The 20,000-nt window shown below is 46.2% G+C and overlaps 1 protein-coding gene across 8 annotated transcripts in view; it reads right to left on the bottom strand.

Moving 5' to 3' along the window:
- LOC125308793 (spectrin beta chain, non-erythrocytic 4-like) overlaps positions 1–20,000 on the bottom strand; it is a 95,141-nt gene that overhangs the window by 15,690 nt on the left and 59,451 nt on the right. For 5 of the 8 annotated variants that reach the window (XM_048265390.1, XM_048265391.1, XM_048265393.1 and 2 more), the window contains exons 22-31: positions 16,541–16,804; positions 9,996–10,220; positions 9,370–9,459; positions 8,553–8,831; positions 7,389–7,519; positions 6,106–6,310; positions 5,454–5,492; positions 5,111–5,356; positions 3,650–3,784; positions 91–335 (exon numbers count right to left, since the gene is read on the bottom strand). In XM_048265390.1, the coding sequence (XP_048121347.1) occupies positions 91–335; positions 3,650–3,784; positions 5,111–5,356; positions 5,454–5,492; positions 6,106–6,310; positions 7,389–7,519; positions 8,553–8,831; positions 9,370–9,459; positions 9,996–10,220; positions 16,541–16,804 (1,859 nt within the window). The remainder of the gene's footprint in view (positions 1–90; positions 336–3,649; positions 3,785–5,110; positions 5,357–5,453; positions 5,493–6,105; positions 6,311–7,388; positions 7,520–8,552; positions 8,832–9,369; positions 9,460–9,995; positions 10,221–16,540; positions 16,805–20,000) is intronic. The other 3 variants (XM_048265392.1, XM_048265395.1, XM_048265397.1) reach the window with 1 other exon arrangement.

Here is a 20,000-nt window from a genome sequence, read left to right as displayed (position 1 = left end):
TCACCCTGTCTACTGGGAGTAAGTAGGGGCCCTCCCTCTCTCTCTCTCTCTCTCTCTCTCTCTCTGCTGGTCTCTCTGCCTGTTGTCTACCTGGGCTTCTCTCCGGTGCCGATCTGGCAGATGATGCTGTCCATCCACATGAGCTGATCGCGCACCATGCTGAAGAAGCGCAGCTTGTCGGTCGCCGTGGTGATCTGCACCCGGCAGTCCTCGCACGAGACCAGCAGCTCCTTCCAGGCGTGCATGACCTCATGCTCCCGTCGCGCAATGGCCTCCGCCTTCTCCCCCGCGTACACCGTCCGCAGCTGGGCCGAGCTCTCCTGCAGCTGCCGGACCTGCAGGGGCACGGAGGGAGAGAAGGATAGAGAGAGAGAGAGTGAGAGAGGGATAGATTGAGAGAGAGAGATAGAGAGAGAGAGAGAGAGGGGTAAATTGAGAGAGAGAGTGATAGATTGAGAGAGAGGGAGAAAGAGAGAGGGAGAGAGAAGGAGAGAGAGTGAGAGAGAAAGGGAGAGTGAGAGGGAGGGAGGGAGAGAGAGAAGGACAGAGGGAGGAAGAGATGGAGAGAGTGAGAGGGAGGAAGAGAGATGGAGGGAGAGATGGAGATAAAAAGAAAGGAAAAAAGAAAGGAAGAGGCACAAAAAGAAGAGGGACAGAAATGAGAAAGCAAGAGAGATAAAAAGAGAGAGAGAATCAAAAAAAGGAAAGCGAGAGAGACAAAATGAGAAAGAGAGAGCAAGAGTGACTCAGTTTTAGGACTCCTGTGGACTGTGTCTGGCGCTGGAGAGCTCAGTGAGAGTGGCTGTTGCTCGCGTGAAAAGCGCAGCACAGGGCTTTTGGAGCGCAGCATGAAGTCATTAAAAATAAATGAGCTTTCGCTGGACTTTTCTTTGGCTAACTCACTCTTCTCTGAAAACCTGATCCGTGGGGAAATTGCAACAAAAAGCATTTCTACGCTAATCCCCTATTCAAATGCCAAGACAAAGAGCAATCTACAGGCAACAGTGCTGCCCTCATAAAAGGAACCAATCTGTCAACTCCCCTTGAAGAGCTGTGAGAGTTGTCAAGGTCTTTGCAAAACCTGTTTGTTCTAACAACTAAGCACTCATAGATGTGTGAGAAGCAACTGATTCAGGCCTATTAGACAGTGAAAAGGTAAAGCTACTGGTTGGAGTTGATGCATCAGCAAAGGTGGTCATATTAGTTACATTCATCCCTACTGATGTGCAAGTCAGTGGGCTGAAGTAGGCTAATAATAATAATAATAATAATAATAAATAATAATAATAATAACAACAATAATAATAATCTGACGTGTTTATGGTTGGGTGGCCACTGGCCAGGATAACGGTGAGTGGGACGCTATTATATGCCTTAATTGGACCGTGAGTGGGCTACTGGATAATGGTAGCATGAGTGGGCAGCCGTTTGCTGCTGAGCCTGTAAGTAGGCAGGCTGCTTTGGGACTGGGACTGTGACTGAGATGCTTTTAGTTAATGACGAGTCGAGAGTACAGGCTGATATGGGAGCAAGAGTGGGCTTGCTATGGGCTAACACGGGAAGCGCTAGAAGGCCATGATTAGCTTTGACATCTATAAGTCATCGTTGTGGATCACAGCAGCCGACTATTGGCTGACAAGGTCTACAAGCTGGCCACTATTGGACAGTATACCTAATAGTCCATGTGCTGTGATAGACTACTGTGGATGTTCAGAGACCCTGTGATGTGTTGCTGAATGTCATGCTCAAATGACTGTTACTTTTTAGAGTCTGTAAGTGGGGGCTCCTGTCCTGACCAATCATGGCAGCATGGATGAGTCCTGTCTACTATCGGAGTGTGAGGCTGTGTTTAGGAAGTCTTTTTTGATTAGGAAGGTTCCTATTGGAATTAAAGGAGAACTCCGGTCATTTTTCACATAGATCTCTCTCTCTCGAGGTCACTGAGTACTGTCTGTACGAAAGTCATCGAAATCATGAAAATCATGCCCTCAGAGTGTAGCACTCTAGCTGCCTGGCTAATCTTGCTGTTAGCACTCTAGCTGCCTGGCTAATCTTGCTGTTGGCACTCTAGCTGCCTGGCTAATCTTGCTGCTGGCTGCAGCAACTCACGTTAGGCAACACCGATTGTTTTCGTGTTTTTTCGTACAGTAACAGTACTCGTGACTTTGTGAAACGGAGATCTATGTGAAAAATTGCAGGACTTTTCCTTTAAATGAACCAAAAAATATTTAGTGATAAAAAGCTGTTTGGATTCTCTACATGCTTTGGAAAGGAGCTTCAAGTCACCTTTAGCATAGCACTGATGGTGCACTGAAGCATCCTTTAAGAAAGAGACGGTGATAGTGACGCCCCACAATTCCTTGCACCATGTAACAACAACCAATCAACTTCACAATAACACCCACCTTCTGCTCTGTACATTAGCGTAGTGACGAACTTCCGTTTTTGTCTTGAAGTTGGCCTACCAGTTCCCTGTTCGTTGTCATCGCTGTCAACAAGCACCTGAAGATGAGTGCTTCAGTTGTAACAAAACGTAAGAAGTACAATGTACGCTTTCAAGTCTTTGAGTCTTTTAAGTTTCTTAAAACCGTGGGCGGCTCTAAGGAGCACTGCTGTGTGCCACTGTGTTCTGCTTCAAGTTGATATAAAAGCGATTTTAGCTTCCACCTTTTTCCTAAAAACGCCAGCCTACGTGCACAGTGGTTAGCAAAATAAGGAGGGCAGGATTTTTGGTGTCTGATCACACATTTTGGTACAACTGACACTCATCTTCAGGTGTTTGTTGACAGCGATGACAATGAACAGGAAAAAGGTTTGCCAACTTCAAGACAAAAACGGAAGTTCGTCACTACGCTAGTGAACAGAGCCTATAACACCCACCTTCCCATAAGTGCAAGTAGAGTTGTCTTTTCCTGAGTCCTGAGAAACTTCATATCTTTTCTTGAGCTCATGACGTTTTACATCAAGGTAAAGGGAAAGTGGATATAAAAAGACAATAGGACAGATAATGTGTGTTCTAGTGTTCTAGTATCCTACATGTTCTAGTGTTCTAGGCTCATGGACATTTAGGTTGTTAGTGTATCTTTAAAAGATAGATAGATAGATAAAGTATCTATCTATCTATCTATCTATCTATCTTTCTGTTGGCAGCCATTTGCTGATAGGTCTACAAAACTGGTCAGTTTGCCTTCCTGTTTGTGCTGCTATAGGCCAGTTATATGGATGGAGGTTACCATTGGAGTGTATATGGCAAGGCTGCTATAAGCCTGTAATGTGGATGGGAGATTGGCTGGTTGGCTAACAGCTGAACGTTGTGCTCAAAGAAAAGTTGGTAAATCAGTAGGTGAACTTGTACAGGGGGGTATTGCAAGACATAGATTGGTGACATGGCTTTAAAGTGTTAAACCTTCTAATAGGAGAGCCCCATGACTTTGTTTTGGAGGGAGAATGAAGCCGTGGGTCCTTTATGTTAGGAGATTTACCACTTACTCTCTGTAAACCAAGCCAGGCTTACTACAGTATGTTTTTGGAATGAAATAGGATTGGTTAACATTTATTTGACCAATAGGCCACTATTGGTCAGCTTGCCTTACAAGTCTGCCCTTCTGTGTTGCTGCTATTGGCTGGTTGTCTGTTTGGGCGGGGTTACCTGGTTGACGAGCAGCTGAATGTCGTGCTCAAACGTGTGCATGAGCCTCTGCAGTGTGCTGGTATTAGCCGTGTCTCCCTGCTGCGCGCGCACTTCTGGCAACCGTCGCTTCTTATCATCGATCTGAGCCGAGACCTGCAAACGCACCACGCCGTGACAGGATGTAATGAGAAGCTTAGCATACGGACGGAGGGCAGACAGAAGAATACGAGCAACAGCTTCAGTTAGATGGGAGGGCAGGCAGGCAAGCAGGCAGGTAGGAGAGGAGCATCAGTAAAGACTAGCTAGCTGTAGAGGAGCCATATGCTATGACAAGCCAAGCAAATCAGAGAAGTACTCACAGTAGCCTAATATCTGAACATAACTTTACTAGGAGTGGGGGAATGGATGAGAGGAATGAAAAGCTGGAGATGTTATTGCAAGCAAAGAATGTATAACAGCTACAGTCAAAGCATAGTTGCAGTGTTAGCGGTAGTAGCACCTGTAACTGAACATTCTGTAATATGTTATTGTATACCTGAAGCTAGGTTGTAGCCATATGACTGTAGCTTTAGCTGCCGTGAAGCTAATGCTGTCCCAAGTATCAGGTTTCTCCATAACTGTTTTGGATGGATATAGGCATGATCTAGGCCGTCTCCAAGACAGCTAAAGCTACATCACTTAAGCTGTGTTCAGACAGTAGGCGACTCACTTGAGGCCAATCACTAGTCGCCTCAAAAGTTGAAATGAAAGTTAAAGCGTAATTCCGGAGCGATTTCAACCCAGGGTCTATTTCACCATGACAACAAGTCGAACACACCCTTGAGAGCTAGATTATGTTGACTGAAGGAGTACCGAGTTTGACTAGCTTCAGCGCCTCCAGCCAAAAGGCTAACAATGGAAGTGCTTGGGGCAGGCTGCCAAACGTATCCAAAATGAATATTTTTTAACCACTTATCATGCTCAAAATAGCACCATACTTCTGCAGTATTATGAATAGAGCCGCTATACATAAAACAAAGCATCAATAACTTAGTAAGTGTACCAGGAGTTTATTAAAAAGACTGTTTTACAAGTCTGTACCTTATGGTCGCCTCCATCTTGTAAGGAAAGTCCGTACAAGTCGATTACCAAATGCACCGGAGTTCAGTTCAAGGAGGAAAGTTTGTGAATTTATAATTCCATGGAAATGCATTTACTCTCAATATTATTAACTGATATTTGACCAAACTACCACAAACAGCAAAGTATACGTGCATTTCTGGAGCTAAGCTTCAATGCTCCGAAATTATGCTTTAAGTTTAACTTTGTTATGCGATGCCTTGCATCACCTATGGATATTTCGCCTGAAGTTGCTTAACATTCCATGGTCTATTGTCGCTGGTCCTGTCTGAATGCAGCTTTGAGTGGTTATACCCGCTCCTCCAGCTAAACCCTCAGAGAGCTAGCTCATTAGCGGTAGCGGCGGTGGCGCTAGCGTACCTCACGGCAGTCGGAGAAGAACTTGTGCAGCTGGTGCGAGGCAGCGAGCAGCTGGCCACGTGTCTCCATCAGCTCCAGCAAGTCGGCCCAGGCCTCGTTCACACCGTCCTTCCACTCAGCGATGGTGGCCGCGTCGCCGTGGCCATAATCGATCAGCTCATCCACCATCTGGTTGATGGCGGTCACGCGCTCCTGGCCCATGCTGCCCGTCTCAGTGGTGAACTCTGTGAACTTCTCCTGGAGGATCTAGAGGGCAACGGACAACACATGGCCAAAGACATGAGAACATGCCGTAAGAAGGTCGTGGTATACATGGCATATTTTAGATTTAGATATATTTGACCTTGGCTTTGTCTTCAAGAAGTCCCAAGAGTAGATAAATCTATCATTGACAAATCACAAACAACAGTTCTAATCTTAATGTTCTTCAAATCATCAACGATCTTAACAGTATAGCTACACACCTTTAAACAAAGGGATGAGCCTTTTCATCAGGGAAAAGGGAGTATACAACTCTATAGGGATAAGTAGTAGCCTAACTGAAGAGAACGTCAATGACCAAAGGACTGGTCTTCATTTCTAATCAGTGTCCTTAGTAATGTGATGTGTATTGAAAGCACTGTGTACCTACTTAAGTAAGTAAATATGACAATGTGTCCCATGGCAACACACAACATGTGACCAATGCAAAGCCTCAATACATCTTGTAACAATACCCACTAATATAGAAGTACAATGCCATTTTCAACTGGTCAAAATAAGGTGCATAGAAGCTAAGAATGCTTTCTTTAAAGTGAAGCCAAATAGGTACGTAAAACCAATCTTTTCTTTGACCTTTTCTCTCTCACTCTTTCTCCTCTAACTCATTCTATCCACCATTCTCCTACACCCAAAGTAAAGCCCCCGGCCTTCTCATTGAGTGTGCGGCACGCTATGCTAACACAGCGCTAACACGCTATGCTATCACAGGGGAGCGTGGTGGGGGCCGGACTGACCGTGACATGCTCGTAGTCCTGTCCCAGCTCCGGGGAGCTGGCCACCACCTCCCTCTCGGCGATCCACTGCTCGAGCTCGTCCACCTCGCGGCTCAACTGGTAGAGCCAGTACTGCTGCTCCAGACGTGACTTGCGCTCCTCCAGCAGGTCCTTCAGAGACACGTAGAGACGGTCGATCTGGGACTGACGCTTGCTGATCTGCTCACTGACAGGGAGAGAAGAGACAAAGAGAGAGAGAGAGAGAGAGAGAGAGAGAAAAAGTATATGTGTGAAAGAGAAATAGAAGGAGATGGTGGGGAAGACAGTGTGTGTGACGGAAAAATAGAAAGAGAGGAGGATGGAGAGCAGAGAGTGAGAGAGAGAGAAACCAGAAAGGAAAGAGGGGAAAACACAGAGGAAGAATGGAGAAGTGGGATCAGGAAGAAGGAGAGGAAAGAAGATGAGAGTAGAGAGACACAGAGAAGTAGAGACAGAAGTTTAAGGAAATTAAAAGCTGACAAATGGTGCAAAAGTATATGCAGTGTGAGAGAAAAGCTATTTTGGCAAAGGACACCACACACACATTAGAGTGTGAGGTTGACAGATTCTGTGAAGGTGATAGCCAACATGCACCTCCCATCTGCAGGATGCTGGGCAGAGGTGTCTGCTAGCACTGCAGACTTCAACACCACTAGCAAAAACTTTTCATCACTGAGTAGATTTCAAAGTATCACTATTTTTACCAATGAACAAGAACAAGGCTAAATCACAAACAAAGACATTAATTTACCATAACATAACAAATATTGAAATCTTGAATTTCCCCTTGGGGATCAATAAAGTATCTATCTATCTATCTATCTATCTATCTATCTATCTATCTATCTATCTAATAATGCAATAACAACTGGGTAACAATGGGCAAACCAAGAGATCACTCAATCAGTTTTTATGTCCAGTCATATCACCCACATTTACAATGTGACCTTCAGCTTCTATTCAACTGTTGGTGTGCAGAGGACTTGTGTAACGGAGGCGAACTGAGCTAGCATGCTAGTTGTGCGTGTAAATCCTCACACCCCTAACCTTAAGAACGCTTCTAACCGCTGAGTTGGAAGCCTGGGCATTTAGCTCAGTGGTTAGTCAGTGGCGTTCGACTCCCATGCCGGTGTGTGTTGAGGTGGCGGGTTCGAGGGCCGTGAGCGGCAGATGAATTACGACCTCGGTTACACATGCAACCTGTTACCCAGGACCCGTGGGCGTGGTCATCCTCTTGGTCTACCTCTGGACATTCTGGCGCTCACCTGTCGGGGTGTCCGAGCTCGAGCAGCTGCCGGCACTGCTGTGAGAGCAGGCCGATGGTCTCGGCGTAGTCCTCAATGCTCTGCTCCAACACCAGGTGCTTCTTCAGCAGCTGCAGGGTGCTCGGCTCGTCCTGCAACAACAACAACAATGCAGAGAAGAGAGAGGACAGAGCAGAGAGGGGAGAGTGGACAGAGCAGAGAGAGGAGTGAGAGGAGGCACAGGTCAGAGATGAGAGAGAGCAGAGAGAGGAGTGAGAGGAGGCACAGGTCAGAGATGAGAGAGAGCAGAGAGAGGTCATGTAATCCCTCTGTGACTCCTCTCTGTCCTTCTCAATGGACACCTCTTCATGTCCTCTGTGTCCTTCTCAATGGACACCTCTTCATGTCCTCTGTGTCCTTCTCAATGGACACCTCTTCATGTCCTCTCTGTCCTTCTCAATGGACACCTCTTCATGTCCTCCATCCCCTCAGCTGGCCCTTTTTGTCCTTACCCCTCTCAAAATACATCTACTGTCTGATTTGAAACATAATGATTCAATTTGACTTTTAAGACATCTGCTGTGTCTTTAAGTTGTGTGATACGTGCAGTGGAGTGTTAGGGCAGTGGGTTGCGGCCTCCGTATGGGGTTACATATGGTATGGTGAGGTCGCAGGTCGCAGCCGTGGCCTACTGGTTAGATAGCGCTTCGGACCTGTAACCGGAGGGTTGCCGGTTCGAACCCCGACCAGTAGGCACGGCTGAAGTGCCCTTGAGCAAGGCACCTAACCCCTCACTGCTCCCCGAGCGCCGCTGTTGTTGCAGGCAACTCACTGCGCCGGGATTAGTGTGTGCTTCATCTCACTGTATGTTCACTGTGTGCTGAGTGTGTTTCACTAGTTCACGGATTGGGATAAAATGCAGAGACCAACTTTCCCGCACAGGATCAAAAGAGTACATATACTTATACATTACATTTAGAAGACACTTCTTGACAAAAGTGACTTACATATGTCAGCTATATTACAAGGGATCACATTGTACCCGGAGCAACTTGGGGTTAAGTGCCTTGCTCAAGGGCACAACGGTGGAAGCCGGAATTGAACCGACAACTTTCAGGATACTGCACGCTAGCCCAGCTCCTTAACCACTACACTACTAATACCCTACACCCCACCCCACCTCACCTTGCCCTTCTCCTCGTTCATCATGTGCAGCTCCTGCTCGCTGAGCCAGGCCTCCACCTCCGCCACGTCGAAGTAGTACTGCTGCGCCTGGTACATGCCGTCAAGTGCCAGCTGCCGCTGCTCCGTCTCGATCCACAGCGCCTCCCACAGGCCCGCCAGCTGCTCCAGGCCTCCGCGCACGCAGTCCGCCTCCGGGCTACGGATGGACGCGATGAGCGACGCACGCTCCAGTACATCCTCCACCCGCGCGCGGTGACCCTGCAGCTCACGCTGGAGTGTCTGGGGGCACAGGTTACGAGAAGAAAATATATATTCTGTTTCCCCATATTCTGTCTGTCTGTCTTGTCTATCTATCTATCTATCTATCTATCTATCTATTTATCTATCTATCTATCTATCTATCTATCTATCTATCTATCCATCTATACATGTATAGAACATTTGTATGTTATTGCCTATAAAAAAGAGAAAAGATAAAGCTGAGGGATATACAGTACAAATACATAAAAGCCTTTGCTAGAGCTTCTAACTGGGTGTGTGGGTATGGGGTGGGGGTACTGAGAGTTTTGGAGAAGAGATTACAATAGAGAGTTATGTCAGTGTTATGTCAGCATGGTGTGTTAATTTCATTACATATAAACTCAACACTTGTCACAGCAACAAGATGAGTTGACTGGGTTCTGTTGAGTAGGCTAATCTTTTCTACAGTGTATGCTACACAAATACCTGACCAACACAAGACAAGGCCGGGCAATTCAAGAACACTTCAAATGAGCTCATATGTTCCAAAAGAACATTCCTGAGTGACTCAGCTCACCTGGTTCTTCTTCATGAGCTGCTGCACCTCCTGTAGGGTGTTGCCGTGCTCCTGCGATGTGGCCAGAGGGAGGCGCTCTTGCACCCATAGCTGCCAAACACAATGAGATGCCTCAGACCCAGACACACTGTGGCACTCTCAGAGGAGACGTAAGGGCTTATGTGGGTCAGACAGGTCACATTAATTAAATATAATTTAATCCTTCACGGCACTCATTTATATTCTGGGGTCTATCTGAGGGCTTTGATATTAAGTGATATAAACTGAATCCTTATGTCAACATGAATACAATTAAACATCAAGTGATTTGTAACATGTATGTTTCAGTACATGAAGCTAGAATTTTTTTCAGAGTACAATTAATTCATCATAATTTTCATTTTCATTACTAAAACCATTAAAAAAACAAATGAATGAACCATGTCTGTGTCACTAGCACTGCATTGACTTACACATGGTAAAGAGGACATGTAGCACTAACAAAGACAGATGACACAGAGACGACAACACCAATCATGACCGAGAACCTCAGCCCACACGTCAATATGCTCTACCATTTATATGGATTAAACCTGTCACCACTCCAGGGTCAAAGGTCATCCTGTGAGTTCAGAGGTCACACTCACGATTTCGTCCTCCAGGTCGCGTCCCACTTGGTGCACCTCCTTGGAGGCGAGCAGGATGCGCCGGCGCTCCTTCAGCGGCTCGATGAGGCGGACAATGCGCGACTCCACGACTACCTGCCGCTCGCTGACGTCCTCCATGATCTGGCCCTGCTGGGGGAGGGACGCCGCCTCCTGCTGCAGCTCCCCCACCTCCTGGTACCACTCCTCCATCTGCGTCTCCATCGTCTGGGCGCCACACACACACACACACACACACACGCCACACACACACACACACACACACACACACACACACACACACACACACACACACACACACACACACACACAACCATACACACACACACACATAACCACACATTCATACACACACACACACACACACACACACACACACACACACACACACACACACAATCATACACACACACACAAACACATACACACATAAGGACGACACACACATACATACACACACAAACAATGCCGGCAGGCCGAACATCGCCACACACACACACACACACACACACACACACACACACAGACAACACACACACACACCACCACCACCAAATACAGATGATGGAGAGAGATGGGGAAGTGGGAGAAATGGAACAGGGGATAGAGAATAGGAGGGAGGAGGAGGAGAAGGAGAGAAGGATGGAGAGAATAAGTGGATGGCAACGAGACCAGGAAAGGACATCGGAGACAATTAGGGGAAAACAAACGTGTTGAAATGGAAGGAACAAGAGGAAGGGATACAGAGATGGCAGATGAACGTGTACACACAGAGTCAGAGAGGTGGAGAAAAGGAGGCATTAGATTTCTGATCATAAACACACAAGGCCTGCGGAGAAGAACACACACAGGAGGAGCACAGCAGGACAGGAAAGAAAGAGAGAGAGAGAGAGGGAGACAGAGAGAGGATTTAAAAAAAGAGAAGATAGATAGAGGATTTAAACAGAGAGAGAAGAAGAAGACAGAGAGGATTTAAAAAGAGAGAGAGAAGATAGAGAGAGGATTTAAAAAGAGAGAGAAGATAGAGAGATGATTTAAAAAGAGAGAGAGAAGATAGAGAGAGGATTTAAAAAGAGAGAGAAGATAGAGAGATGATTTAAAAAGAGAGAGAGAAGATAGAGAGAGGATTTAAAAAAGAGAGAGAAGATAGAGAGAGGATTTAAAAAGAGAGAGAGAAGATAGAGAGAGGATTTAAAAAAGAGAGACTAGATAGAGAGAGGATTTAAAAAGAGAGTGAGAGGGTTACACTTTGCACAAAGTGATTCAGTTGATAATGCAGATCATTAGTTGCTTCATATCAGCTGAATGTCAGACAACAATAGTAACAAGTTATACAAACGCACTTGAGTTTGATCAGTAATTTCAAGTTGATCTTCAACAACTTGTGTACAGGAACACTCACATATCTGATCTGATAGGAACTCCATCTGGGAGGTGGAGGTAAGATGGGGTGAAGTGGAGTGGGCACAGAATTGTGTCAAATAATAATTCAGTGACCCAGATGTCAAAACCCTATCAAATCAGTGTTTGGTATTACACTCTTCAAACTTAGATGAATGAAGCAAAAGTAATGTACAGGGTGCCACCTCTGGCAGTAATTCATCACACATCGCACCCAGGGCTGGTTTGGTGCGCCAGACACATGAGGGAGTGGTGCGTCAAACAGTCCCCACATCAATATCATTACATCTCCACACACTACACAACACAGCAGTCCTTCACTTCTCACAGACACTCCTCAGGGATATTTACATATTACATGTCATATACGCATAAACATATGCATCTTAGGATAGTGCATACATTATGTTTGTGTCACTTTGGATAAATGCATCTGCCAAAGGACAGCATGTTTACATGGTGTTTACAAATGTAAACAAACGTATATGAGTAATTATTTAATGGGGTTAAAATGGCCTTGATCAAAAAGGATCTAAGCACCCATAAGATGGTCAAATCATTCTGTCATTAAAAGCAGCGGCACGAAGACCGACTGCAACCTGAGAACTGGACAAGGCGTTATGAAACAGCCACTCAGGGGTTTGGGCTGTGGAGGAGAGTCTCTGAAAATGTCCCAGGATTACTGTGTCTCACGAGACCCTAACACCAGCGGCAGCAGTGGCGGCAGAGCTGGCAGGATCCTGGGTGAGATTATTATGGGTTATAATCCTCTCACACGAGTGGCGGAGCTGGCAGGATCCTGGGTGAGATTATTATGGGTTATAATCCTCTCACACGAGTGGCGTTGACTGAGAGACAGACACGGCACCAGTGGAACACAGGTGTGAATAGGACAGGTGTGCAGCCACTTCACGTTCATAACTAGAGTCTGGATGAGGAACAAGGCAGAATGGGACGGATGAGGAACCAGCTAGAGTCAGGCAGAGATGGGATCTAGAGTCTGGATGAGGATCAAGGCAGAATGGGATCAGAATGGGATCTAGAGTCTGGATGAGGAACAAGGCAGAATGGGATCTAGAGTCTGGATGATCTAGAGTCTGGATGAGGAACAAGGCAGAATGGGATCTAGAGTCTGGATGATCTAGAGTCTGGATGAGGAACAAGGCAGAATGGGATCTAGAGTCTGGATGAGGAACAAGGCAGAATGGGATCTAGAGTCTGGATGAGGAACAGGGCAGAATGGGATCTAGAGTCTGGATGATCTAGAGTCTGGATGAGGAAGAGGGCAGAATGGGATCTAGAGTCTGGATGATCTAGAGTCTGGATGAGGAAGAGGGCGAGTGGGATCTAGAGTCTGGATGAGGAAGAGGGCAGAATGGGATCTAGAGTCTGGATGATCTAGAGTCTGGATGAGGAACAAGGCAGAATGGGATCTAGAGTCTGGATGATCTAGAGTCTGGATGAGGAACAAGGCAGAATGGGATCTAGAGTCTGGATGATCTAGAGTCTGGATGAGGAACAAGGCAGAATGGGATCTAGAGTCTGGATGATCTAGAGTCTGGATGAGGAAGAGGGCAGAATGGGATCTAGAGTCTGGATGATCTAGAGTCTGGATGAGGAAGAGGGCAGAATGGGATCTAGAGTCTGGATGATCTAGAGTCTGGATGAGGAAGAAGGCAGAATGGGATCTAGAGTCTGGATGATCTAGAGTCTGGATGAGGAACAAGGCAGAATGGGATCTAGAGTCTGGATGATCTAGAGTCTGGATGAGGAACAGGGCAGAATGGGATCTAGAGTCTGGATGAGGAACAAGGCAGAATGGGATCTAGAGTCTGGATGAGGAACAAGGCAGAATGGGATCTAGAGTCTGGATGATCTAGAGTCTGGATGAACAAGGCAGAAATGGGATCTAGAGTCTGGATGATCTAGAGTCTGGATGAGGAAGAGGGCAGAATGGGATCTAGAGTCTGGATGATCTAGAGTCTGGATGAGGAAGAGGGCAGAATGGGATCTAGAGTCTGGATGAGGAAGAGGGCAGAATGGGATCTAGAGTCTGGATGATCTAGAGTCTGGATGAGGAAGAGGGCAGAATGGGATCTAGAGTCTGGATGAAGAGTCTGGATGATCTAGAGTCTGGATGAGGAAACAGAGGCAGAATGGGATCTAGAGTCTGGATGATCTAGAGTCTGGATGAGAGTCTGGATGACAAAGAGTCTGGATGAGGAAAAGAATGGGATCTAGAGAGTCTGGATGATCTAGAGTCTGGATGAGGTCTGGATGAGGAAGAGGGCGAATGGGATCTAGAGTCTGGATGAGGAACAAGGCAGAATGGGATCTAGAGTCTGGATGATCTAGAGTCTGGATGAGGAAGAAGGCAGAATGGGATCTAGAGTCTGGATGATCTAGAGTCTGGATGAGGAAGAGGGCAGAATGGGATCTAGAGTCTGGATGAGGAAGAGGGCAGAATGGGATCTAGAGTCTGGATGATCTAGAGTCTGGATGAGGAAAGGGCAGGGGATCAGAATGGGGATCTAGAGTCTGGATGATCTAGAGTCTGGATGAGGAAGAAGAGGGCAGAATGGGATCTGGGATCTAGAGTCTGGATGATCTAAGAGGGCAGAATGAAGAGTCTGGATGAGGAAGAGGGCAGAATGGGATCTAGAGTCTGGATGATCTAGAGTCTGGATGAGGAAGAGGGCAGAATGGGATCTAGAGTCTGGATGAGTCTGGATGGAAGAGGGGCAGAATGGGATCTGATCTAGAGTCTGGATGAGGAAGAGGGCAGAATGGGATCTAGAGTCTGGATGAGGAAGAGGGCAGAATGGGATCTAGAGTCTGGATGAGGAACAAGGCAGAATGGGATCTAGAGTCTGGATGATCTAGAGTCTGGATGATCTAGAGTCTGGATGATCTAGAGTCTGGATGAGGAAGAGGGCGAATGCAAACACTGCATGGCAAATGGGCCCTAGGAATGAATGGCACTCACAAACCTGAAGAGAGAGAGAGAGGATGAGGGACAGCACCTCTGTCCAACACACACACACACAAACACAACACACACACACACACATGCGCACACACACACACACACACACACACAGATACAGTATATACATACCAGAGCTAGTGAGCAGAGCAGAGCAGGAGCGGGATATTGGCACCACTCAGCTCCGCTCACTAGCTCTGATACACACACACACACACACACACACACACACACACACACACACACACACACATGAACAGTACAGGAACCACAAGGTGAGGTATGAAGAGGGGGATCAGCAGTATGGAAAGTAAAAGTATGGAAAGGAGAGCAGGAAACCAAAATCAGAAGAAGAAAAAAACAACAAGGGCTACAAATGAATCCAAATCAAGTCATTAGAAGATATGAACGGCAAAGCAAAATAAACAACAGAAAGAAAGAAGGAAAGAAAGAATGAAAGAAGGGTACTTAGAAAGCATGTACCGGTAAATGTCAGAAAGTGAGTGTGAAAGTGTAGGAAAGAAAGAAAGAAAGAAAGAAAGAAAGAAAGAAAGGTGAGAAGCTGAAGAAGCAGAACTCAAAACAAACTGAGATGCTACTGTACCCCTGGTGGTGATGGTGGAGGAGGTGGAGGTGATGGTGTGGAGGCAGTGGCACAGGCCCAGAGCTCAAAGCACTTGCCCCTAAAGCAGCTCAAAGCAGCTCAATGCTCAACGCCAACATGCTGTCGAAGAGGAGAGTTATAAAGGTCGAAGGTCAATCTGCTTGTTAAGGTTACGGCTCCATTCAACCTCTCAGCTGACCTTATTGTAAAATAATACCTCTGCCATGTTTGCAGAATATACAACAGACATGACACAACATATAATATAAGCTATATAAATCAATTGCCTTAGGTACGGCAGCCTACAGAAGCAATATTATATTCAGCATCTTGTGTATTTAATAGTATAGCTTACTGTAAATGTTGACCAGTAGCATGTATTATGCAGTTGGATGCCTGATGCAGATGGGCTATATGCCTTCTCTAAGCAATATGATTCAAATGGCTGATAAAAACGTTGGGTCTCCTTTTGACATTAAAAAGTCCTTGACATACGAAAAGAATGAACTGAATGAGAGATAACACACTACATGCTAGATTGGCCTAACTTCGACTTGCTCCAGTTTATGCCGCAAAGGCACAGAACTGTTTGGATCAGAGTGGTGGTGAAAAATACATAATGGTTAGAACACGAGAACAGACACCAGAGATAAAAGGGACAGCACTGAGTGCCATGGTACAAACTTCAGAACATGCTAACAGTGCCATGGTACAAACTACAGAACATAACAAAACAAAAAGATGAATGATGTTCTCTTATCCTATTTACTGTTGAACAAAAGCCTGCAAGTATGCACTAATACACTATACTCATCAATTAAGCTGAGCTTTTGTGTGTTTTAATAAAATATACATTACTGACCTTACCCCTCAGCCTAACCTAACCCCAACCACATATACATCTTCAAATAGCATGAACTATTGTATATTTTGAATAATTCATGATGAACAATTTAAACATACTGTTCCAAATAATTTATGAAGTATTAATAGTATTATGTACCATTGAAGCTGAGAGCATGATTCAAGCCTGCAGTACTGGTACTCCTTTTAGGCCTGTTTTAAGACTTTGCTTACTTGCCCTGTAACTTGCCCTGAAGAAGGCCTCTATGGCTGAGAGGTTTAATTTGTCACTATACCTATACCCGAATAGCCATATATAGAGATTATAAATAATCTCTATATAATAAAAATAAACATTTTAAGTGCATTACCATTTTGAGTGCCACGGATTTCTAAAACCTTATTCATGTGTTAAGGTGATACACGGGGCGACTTTTTGAGCAATGTTGCTGGGCAACCACATAAACGGTTCCATGCGATCTGACTGGATGATCAAGACAATTTGCCTATTGGTGATTAAAAAGCACTCCTGAAATAAAAAAAAATAAAAACAATTGGTGCCCAGTATCAATGGGAATGTGCCAGGACAACAGTACTCAGGAACATTTCCCACCAACATCGCTCAAAACGTCGCCTTGAGGATCATGAGCTTCAGACATCCCTTGGACACGGCGGGGGGCAGCTGTGGCGTACCTGCAGTTTCTTGAGGTGCTTGTTGACAGTGGTGAGGTCCTGCCCGTAATCCTGGTGGGCCAGCTGGTTCTCCAGCTGCCCCAGGCGCTGGTCCAGGCTGGAGTAGCTCTGGACCAGCAGGTCGGCCCGGTTGGCCTCGAAGAGCTGCCGCGCCTTGGCCTGCGTGGTGCTCTCCAGGTCCTGCCAGCACTCGCGGATCTCGCCCAGCTTCTGGGCCACCGCGTCACGCAGCTCTGGCTTCTCCTCCATCAGATGCTGGCCCTCCTGCAGGGGGGGGGAGAAACAGATTTCTTGTGTTAAGACAGTGGAGATGGTTGGGGTTAGCGCTTCGGACAAAACATGCCTTCAGGCACTGGCATACATAAAACAGCATCTGCACAAGCAAAATAAAAAGAGGGGGCAGCCGTGGCCTATGGGGGCAGCCGTGGCCCACTGGTTAGCGCTTCGGACCTGTAACCGGAGGGTTGCTGGTTTGAACCCCGACCAGTAGGAACGGCTGAAGTGCCCTTGAGCAAGGCACCTAACCCCTCACTGCTCCCTCGAAGCCGCTGTTGCAGGCAGCTCACTGCTTGCGGATTAGTGTGTGCTTCACCTCACTGTGTGTTCACTGTGTGCTGAGTGTGTTTCACTAATTCAGATTGGGATAAATGCAGAGACCAAATTTCCCTCACGGGATCAAAAGAATATATATACTTATACTTATACTGGTACAGAGAAGAGAAAGGACAGAGGTCAGAGGACAGAAAGAGGTGTCTTGACCACAGTGATATGAGGGGTGTTTCAATATCTCTCTAAAGAAGAGAGAGAGAGTTGACACAATAAAAAAGACAAGGATTCAGCGGTTTTGCAATTGTGTGCATGTGTGTCTACATTTTTGGCTGCTCCAATTACTACAATGTGTTGCACATGTAATCTATGCATGTGTTAGCAATGAGATGTGATTGCAATGTATGCATGTGTTAGCAATAGTATGTGTTTGTGTTGTATGTGTGTGTGTGTGTGTGTGTGTGTGTGTGTGTGTGTGTGTGTGTGTGTTTGCAAATCTACACTGCATGTCTATATGGTGTGTGTGTGTGTGTGTGTGTGTGTGTGTGTGTGTGTGTGTGTGTGTGTGTGTGTGTTTGTTTGCAAATCTACACTGCATGTCTATATGGTGTGTGTGTGTGTGTGTGTGTGTGTGTGTGTGTGTGTGTGTGTGTGTGTGTGTGTGTGTGTGTGTGTGTGTGTGTGTGTGTGTGTGTGTTAGTCTGAACACAATGCAGCATCGCCCCCAGCTGATGCCCTCTATCCTATGGAGGTCAATCAGAGGAAGGCTGAGTGGGAGGAGAGAGCAGCTATAAAAAGCCCTCGCCTGGAATCAGCGGTCCTCATCTAGCGTCTCAACCCGCCCTGATCAGGCAAGACAGCCCTCCCAGATACTCCAGCCACATGTTCTCAGATGCAACATCTCCCAGCTCATACTTGCAATCTATTACACTGATCGCAGTTCTAAAGAACATGGAATACAGAATACTGCAAAAGAATGCTAAAGACCATTAGCCTGTGATGGATGTGTATTATGCATGATTTTATAGTAGTCTGTGATGGATGTGTATCATGCATGATTTTATGTTAGTCTGTGTTGGATGTGGTTTTATATTAGTCTGTGTTGGATGTGGTTTTATGTTAGTCTGTGTTGGATGTGGTTTTATGTTAGTCTGTGTTGGATGTGTGCCATGCACGGGTGTGTGTTGGCAAGACAGCCGTACCAGATACGCCAGAGCTTGTGTTCTGGACGCTCCGTCTGTAAGCTCATACTCTCAATCTATTACTCTGATTGCTTAATTAGTATGGAATATAGAACACTGTGAAAGAATGCTATAAAGACCATTAGGGTGTGTTGGATGTACACCATGCATGGTTTTATATCAAGTCAGTCACACCTTATCACATGTATAAAGAATCTTTGAAATCCCCTCCCCCAAAAAAAACATGGATGATATTACAATTATAAGTTATATCATTATCATACATTCACAAAACATAAATGAAAGAACAGGAGTGCTCAAAGGAGAACAGAAGGTCTTTCATTCATGCTTGCATCTCTCCATTTCATTCACCCTATCCCTTCATCCTCCTCTCTCCACCTGTCTCTCTCTCCCTCTCTGTCTCGTTCTCTCCCCCTCTCTCTCTCTAGGTGACTGCACACTTGTCCCCAGCAGCCGAGGTCGTCAAACGCATTATCAGCCCATTTTATATTCATAGCCACACAAACACACCCAGAGCTCCATCTGCCCCCCACCCCTCCTCTCCCCCCTCCCTCTCTCTCTCCTCTCCCCTATCTGCACCCCCCCTCCTCTCCCCCCTCCCTCTCTCCTCTCCCCTATCTGCCCCCCCTCCTCTCCCCCCTCCCTCTCTCCTCTCCCCTCCCTGCCCCCCACCCCTCCTCTCCCCCCTCCCTCTCTCCTCTCCCTTATCTGCCCCCTCCTCTCCCCCTGCTCCCCCTCTCTCCTCTCCTCTTTCTCTCCTCCCCTCCACTCTTGACGTCACACACACACCCCTTCTGCCCATCTGAATCAACCACGTTGAAGACCATGGAAGTTGCACCCCCACAACACACACACACACACACACACACACACACACACACACACAGACATCCCCCCCTCACATCATCACACATCATCGCGCACAGAACCCTTCTCAACCATCCACCCACACACATCCACTCACACACACACTCACACACACACCCACACCCACACACCCACTCACACACCCACACACCCAATCCACCCTTTCGTGGCTCCCTGGCCCATTGTAACGCTCCCTGTCTCTAGGCTGGTGAGGGGGGTTGGGTTGGATTTCGGCTCTGGATGCGCGTTTAGGGGCTCCCTGTTCCAAGCCTATGGACATGAAATCGAGTGAAGTGATCTATACATCTCTCTCTCTCTCTCTCTCTCTCTCTCTCTCTCTTAGGGAATGAAGGGATGTTGCTACACTATTTATTTTCCATTTATCTGCTAATTAAGACATTTGCCAAATGAGTGGTGTTGGATACGAGTGTCTTTTGTTATTCTAGATAGATAGATAGATACTTTATTGATCCCAGGGGAAATTCAATATTCTATCCATCTATGTTCTACTCATCCCAGTTCCTCCTAGGAGGCATCTTTGAAGAATGCTTTCCAGAGCAGAGTCCTTATAGCATCCTCACCCCTCACTCTCAAATAGCATTCATCACTCCCACCTGGAAATGCACTCTGTGGGCTTTTCCATCAGATGGGGTTCACTCCCAGATGAAGCACACAGCTAACGTTACTAAAAACAGTATATCTTTTGCTCCTTTGATGTCCAATGAATAAGTCTCATTTGCGCGTTTCAAGCTGTGGAGATTCAACCACGCGATTGTTCACACAGTCTATCTTAAGCACAGCTTCATCACAGTCACCAACAATATAAAAAAAAACATATATAACAG

Source organism: Alosa alosa, chromosome 15 (assembly GCF_017589495.1).
Source record: "Alosa alosa isolate M-15738 ecotype Scorff River chromosome 15, AALO_Geno_1.1, whole genome shotgun sequence".
Taxonomy (NCBI): Eukaryota; Metazoa; Chordata; class Actinopteri; order Clupeiformes; family Clupeidae; genus Alosa; species Alosa alosa.
This window is presented reverse-complemented; position numbering and strand designations above follow the sequence as displayed.